Source organism: Asparagus officinalis, chromosome 7 (genome assembly GCF_001876935.1).
Source record: "Asparagus officinalis chromosome 7, Aspof.V1, whole genome shotgun sequence".
Lineage (NCBI taxonomy): Eukaryota > Viridiplantae > Streptophyta > Magnoliopsida > Asparagales > Asparagaceae > Asparagus > Asparagus officinalis.
In genome coordinates this window covers 99339147-99345784 of record NC_033800.1, presented here as the reverse complement: position 1 = coordinate 99345784, position 6638 = coordinate 99339147, and the positions used below count along the sequence as shown (strand labels likewise).

Sequence of the window (6638 nt, the reverse complement as noted above, 5' to 3'; positions counted from 1 at the left end):
AACTAAAACAAATCAAGAGCAATCACTTATGTCAATCACTTTTAAATTCTAGGGTTAAGCCTAAACTTAACTAGACCATATCCTAACAAAAAACACCTTTAGGGGCTATTTGGTTGGTAAAAAAACACAGAAAAGGCTAAAAGAAAACTGAGACAAGGTATGTTTGACCTTTTCCTTCACAATCTAGTGATTGGTTTGCAAAAAACAAAAAGGAAAGTGATGGAAAATAAAAGCGCCACGTTAGATTTTTAGCCAGAAAATTTTTCGGAGTTCAGAGGCCAAATACAAGAGAAAAGTAGACATTTTCTCTCTCCGTACCCCCAAAACATTTTCTAGGGTTCACGATCAGTGTTTATTTTTTCCGCCGCTACTTGTTCTGGTCACCTCCGCCACCAAGGGTTCGCCTTCCTCTTCCTCCTTCCTTCCTTCTCGTGTACCTCCTCCGCAATCAAATACAATCTCGTTTTCCTCCTCCGCCTTCATCCTGTTGTGCGATGGCCAGCGAAGTGACCTCCTTAGGCTTCCCTCCTGCCTTCCCACCATGCAAAGCCCAGCAACGTGACCTCCTCTGCCTTTTGGGCTGTTATTTAGAGGTAATTGTTTTAATTTTTAATTTTTTAGGTTACTAAATCTTTGATAAATTGCTCATTTTAGAGGTTTTGGTGTTGAGATTTCATTTGATGAATTTTGTTGGAGAAGCTAAAGAGAGGAATTGTGAAGTGGGTATAGCTCGTTTTGTCAAAAGAGGTAATGGGTCTTCCTGTTTTTTTTTTTAGGTTTTGATGAATTTTGTAAATAGGGTGGCATCTTTTTTGTGTAGGTACGTAAAAGTTGAATAACTGAGCCTGTTCATATAGGAAGATTAGAACTTGTGGAATTTAGATGCTGGTAGTGATTCCTGAAAAATGCAATTCTGTTATACAGAAATTGGTAACTGGGTCATCCTTCCTCCTAGTGTTTAAAATGATTGTAAATAGCTAAGCTTATGTTGATGGATGATAAACTGTTTCTATTGCTCTTTTATGGAAATATACTATAGTCGTTGGTGATGGTTCAATGAGAGAGTTTAGTTTGTTTTATATGTTTCATTAATATGCAACGTAGCAACAGAAGGTTCAATGAGGGAGTTTAGTTTGTCCTATAAGTGTATGTTCATTACTTTCAATGAATATCCAGTGGATATAGATGATCTACGCTTCTATTTTTTCCTTAAATTTAACAATTATGGTAACTTTGGGGTGGAATGATTTGGATAGGTTGAGATCTACGCCGATGCTTGATTCAATGTGGTATTTTTTTTCCATACTAATTGGATTGCACGTGCAATGCACGTGGTAAATTTTTAAATTTATTATTTTATTATTGATTTATTTCATTATGATTTATTTAATTTAATCCATGTTTCAAACATATGGATAGAATTTAAAAATTAAAAAGGATTGAATAATGAAATTACATTATGTATGAACTGGGTCATAATAGATTGTTTGTATACTTACCAATATTGATTTTCAATCAACCAATGCTACATATATATATAGTTGACATCGGAAAACCTATTTAATCATAATCATCCAATATAAATGTTACTAAAATAGTAGCATCAAAATTTTTTTTAGTCTTACTTATTTCTACTCCTCAAAACAATTAATAGTCATGTAGGAAGCAGTAGAGATACACCAAATGAGGATAACCATGATAGTATAATTAAAAATAATATTGTTTGTTTTTACAAATATGGATCATCTTTAATTAATAATTTTTCTGTAGATATCACTCTCAGATTGGCCCCTAATAAGTTTCTTATTAGAATGAAATTCAGCTATCATAGATCCACTGAAGTTGTCTTATCACAAGCTAAAAACAATGACATATAGAACTATTAAATCACCAAAGCTTTTTTTAGTCAATTGTTGTTTGAGTTTTCTTAGTAAGCTGCCAACATTTATGCGTTCTCCCGAGGCACAGCGATAAGAAGGCTTTGCTAAGCAACCACTTGTTCTCTCTTATTTATCACCTAAATGAAAGTTTTTAACCACTTGTTCTCCCTTCTTGTTGAGGAATTATCTCGGGGGTTTTATCTCTGTCCATCTTTTGACTTGCCCTCGGCAAAGAGGGCAAGAATCAAAATCTATGGACTCCAAGTTTTCATCATCGTCGTGTGTGCAGGATAATCTATAACACATGAATCTTCATTGTTTGCAGGATTTGTGATGATCGACTCATTTTTGTACTCCAAAGATTCTGCAGCAAAAATGCTGAATAAATTTTTACCTCAAGAGGCCAATCAAGCGTAACTCAACTCTGTAGAGTCATCTCTGAAGTCCTATGTCCTAAGAGGCATTGCATTTAACTTACCAAAGTAAAACAAAGGCACATGACCTTTCAGAAAACACAATAGACTAAGCACAAATGACTCTTCTCGTCAAGAAAGAAGAACGTCATAATGGATTTTGTTATAGATTATTTTGGAAATTACATAATTATTACCTCAAATTAAATTCAGTTTGGGGAAAATTGTTGGAAATCTTCCTCCAATTAAGCTAATAAATGATCATTTTCTAAAATTGCTTCAGTCAAAAAAACGACATAATTGAAGGAGGAAAACAAACATGAACCCTTAATAATCCTGAAAGTAGAAACCCCTGTAGGTTTTAAACAAATGTCTGTAGAAGTATTATACTAGGTTTTAGACGGTGAACATAACCAAACAAGAAATGCAAATAAGTTCACTGTTATCACGTTTCATAAAATAAAGTGTTTTTAGATGAGCACCCAGCTGAAAGCAAACACATTTAATCAATAAATCATAAAACATTAGCAATATGTTTTTTAGAGGAATACATTCACAACTATACCAAGAGCACTCACTGCCAACAAGAAGACAATCTTAGGGATTAGAGAACACCAATACAACCACTAGTAAAGCCACCATCTAACAGCTATGCATTCTTCAAATAATACAGAAAAAAATATTTACTATTCCTACTTTCATCACATTTCATTCCATCTTTGCCTTTGAAAGATCCTTCTTTCGCTGCCCTAGCATGTAAGTATACATGTGTGGACTCCCTATGACAAGATGTGTTCCAACAAAAGAAGTTTAGCAGTGACCAAAGAGGAGTAACAATTTTTTTTGTGATAAATATCGACACAGATTTTGAAAATATCAGATACATACTTGGCACATAATTTCCAAGAGCAATGATAGCTGCATAGAAATAATCGAAAGAGAAGTTCCACTTGTTTGGTATCCTAATAAAGTATTTTTCAGAGGCCTATCATTACCAAAAACCAAAGGATAAAGTCATTCCCTCATGATAGCAAATAGATGAAACCCAATCTAAAATGAAACATTTTTGGTACCTTGATGTAGGCCAGAGCTATAAATATCATGCCGTCCTCGCTTGTGATGCCAGGAGGGTATAAGATCAAAAAGGTGTTGTATCTGAAATTATATACGCACATTTAAATTACATGAACACATATAAACAAGTAGGATTATGTCAAATGCAGCAAAAAAGTACCTTATCCATAAGAGCCAGGATGGTGCAGATCCAAACGCATACTATACGACTAAAAATATTGTATTCTTATGATTCAACAAATTGCATAACCTAGAAAAAAATTTGACAGACATAAGAAAATCAAGTTTCTACCAAAAAAATTAAAATAAAATAAATTAAAATAAACAAAACAATCTCTGTTTAACAGCTTAACTAAAATATCATACCTTTGAGATTGCAATTGCTTCATCCAGTCCTGGGGGAGGTGAGTCCAGTAACTTTCCTAGTTTGAGTTCTCCTAGATTAACCATAACAAACTAAAATGTAAGTAAAACACAAGAAACATATGCAAAAACCTCACCATATAGCAAATCAGTCTGCCAACAAATAAATTCCATATGCTGGCATAAAATATAAGAAAAATGCATAACTATGAACAAGGAGATATAATTCCACTTGGGGCCTGTTCGTTTGTTTTCTAAAAACCAAGAAATAGAAATGGAAATGGTGAAAATCTCAAAACTCACCATTTCCTCCATTTCCATCTCTAAAACTCACCCACAACATCCAATAAAATATTATTTCCATCCAACAACTCATCCACATCATCTAATAAAATATAATTTTCATCTAACCACTCATCCATCACATCTAATAAAATATTATTTTCATCTAACAACTCATCCATCACATCTAATAAAATATTATTTTAATCCAAACATCACTCAACTCATATCTTCTCATCATTTCAAATCACTCACATCATCCAATAAAATATTATAACAATTCACCTCATCTCATTAACATTTTATTTCTTCATTTTCATCCCAAAAAGTTATGAAAATACTTTTCTTAATCTTTCTTCACATCACCCAATAATACAATGACAACTCATCTCATCTCATTTCATTTCTTATTTTTAAGAATGAACCGAACAAAAGAAAATAAGAAACTACAGGAAATAGGTTTCTTATAATTCATTTCCTTATTTTTTTCGCCAACCGAACACTCCAAAACTAGTTTTCTTAAAAAATCACAAACATCATCCAATAATAAGGTGACAACTAACATCATTTCAATTTCATTTCTTTGATTTCCTTCTTTTTTAGCCAACCAAACACTCCAAAAACAATTCTTCATTTTAATAGTTTTCCATTTCTTTGATTTCCCTCTTTTTTTTAGGCAAACGAACAGGCCCTTGTATGAAAAGAATCATTGAACTTAAAACTTGAGCAAATCACACACTTAAGAATGCATTCCCTAAAGTAACTTTTAGCTTATTATAGAGAAAGCAACGTGCCAAAACCTGTAAACCTTATGCGAGAAAGTATTGGAATAAATAGTACTCTTGAGGACTTTAATAGACAACCAAAAAATGAATTTCTTTCAGTCATTGTTGCAATCTATAATGTCATTAGATTCTACCTGGTCAGCAAGCATTCCAAAATCCCATTATATGATTGCTGAGATTTAGGTTCCCGGTCATTTTTGTAAAAAACACCTCTCTAGAGGAAACTTCATAAAAAAGATCAAACACTATTATGGGTGACACGCCAAACTAAATCTTCATAAATAAGATAAATGAGTGCTTCCCAGATGAAATTTTCACTGTATGAAAGCAATAATTCAATAAAAAATCATCATATCTTCATTACATTGTTTAACTTGTCGTGTGTTTTTCTCAAAAGAAAATAAATGGTGTGATCGTGATGAGTAATTGAGTATATTAATAACAGCAAGAACAAATACTTGCATAGCGTGAAGGAAGAAGTTTTACCTTGAATGCAATGTCTCTAGGGGCCATGGCCAATCCAGCACCCATTGAGTCATAAAAATCACATTTAAGTCATCCAGACAACAAAATTGGTAACTGTTCTTACCTGAATTAACCACCTTCTATTATCTTGTATGGATGTTTACTTCGATTTTCTTTGTTCAGTTGTGTCTGTCTGCGTGCATGTGTGTGTGTGTAAACCAATTAGGACCTGTTAACTAAGAGAAGCCTGGTGAAATTAGTTCAACCCTGTTGGAGCAAGCATTGAGCTGACGTCTTATAGTTTTTTTAGATTCAGTTCTAGCTTCTTCACATGATTTCCAATCGTGATTGGTTAGGCTCGAAGTACTTGTTTTGATGACATATAAGTTATATGCCTATAAGCTTATACAACCCAAACTCTTGAGTCTTAAGTTCACAGAACAAATAGATTAACATTATCCCTGCTGTTTTCCTAGCTTAACCATAACAAACTAAAATGTAAGTAAAACACAAGAAACATATGCAAAAACCTCATCATATAGCAAATCAGTCTGCCAACAAATAAATTCCATATGCTAGCATAGAATATAAGAAAAATGCATAACTATGAACAAGGTGATATAATTCCATTTGTATGAAAAGAATCATTGAACCTAAAACTTGAGCAAATCACACATAGATGAATCTGGTCAGCAAGCATTCCAAAATCCCATTATATGATTGCTCAGATTTAGGTTCCCGGTCATTTTTGTAAACAACACCTCTCTAGAGGAAACTTCATAAAAAAGATCAAACACTATTATGGGTGACACTCCAAACTAAATCTTCATAAATGAGAGAAATGAGTGCGGCCCAGATGAAATTGTCACTGTATGAAAGCAATAATTCAATAAAAAATCATCATATCTTCATTACATTGTTTAACTTGTCATGTGTTTTTCTCAAAAGAAAATAAATGGTGTGATCGTGATGAGTAATTGAGTATATCAATAACAGCAAGAACAAATACTTGCATAGCGTGAAGGAAGAAGTTTTACCTTGAATGCAATGTCTCTAGGGGCCATGGCCAATCTAGCACCCATTGACTCATAAAAATCACATTTACGTCATCTGGACAACAAAATTGGTAACTGTTCTTACCTGAATTAACCACCTCAGCCACTTCTCTCAGAAATCTAGCTTCTTTGTAACTTCTTCTTTCCAAGCCATCCTGAAAAAATAGTTTTAAAACATTTAAGAGTCACACTTTGAAATTTAATTATGGGCAAATAGCAAGCAATTGGAAATGTCAGTTGATCAACCTTAGCCAGCTTTAGAACATCTTTAGCAATATGTCTTAATAAGCCATCCCGAAATGGCGTCTTTAAGCCAATCAT

General features: G+C 33.2%; 1 protein-coding gene across 1 annotated transcript; it reads right to left on the bottom strand.

The window, feature by feature from the left end:
* On the bottom strand, positions 3002 to 6638 carry LOC109847558 (very-long-chain (3R)-3-hydroxyacyl-CoA dehydratase PASTICCINO 2A-like). Its single transcript, XM_020416792.1, has 7 exons — positions 6564 to 6638; positions 6403 to 6472; positions 3734 to 3804; positions 3528 to 3568; positions 3367 to 3448; positions 3182 to 3278; positions 3002 to 3072 (listed from the first exon to the last, which is right to left on the bottom strand). The coding sequence occupies exons 1-7, from the start codon at positions 6636 to 6638 to the stop codon at positions 3002 to 3004; spliced, it is 507 nt and encodes a 168-aa protein (XP_020272381.1).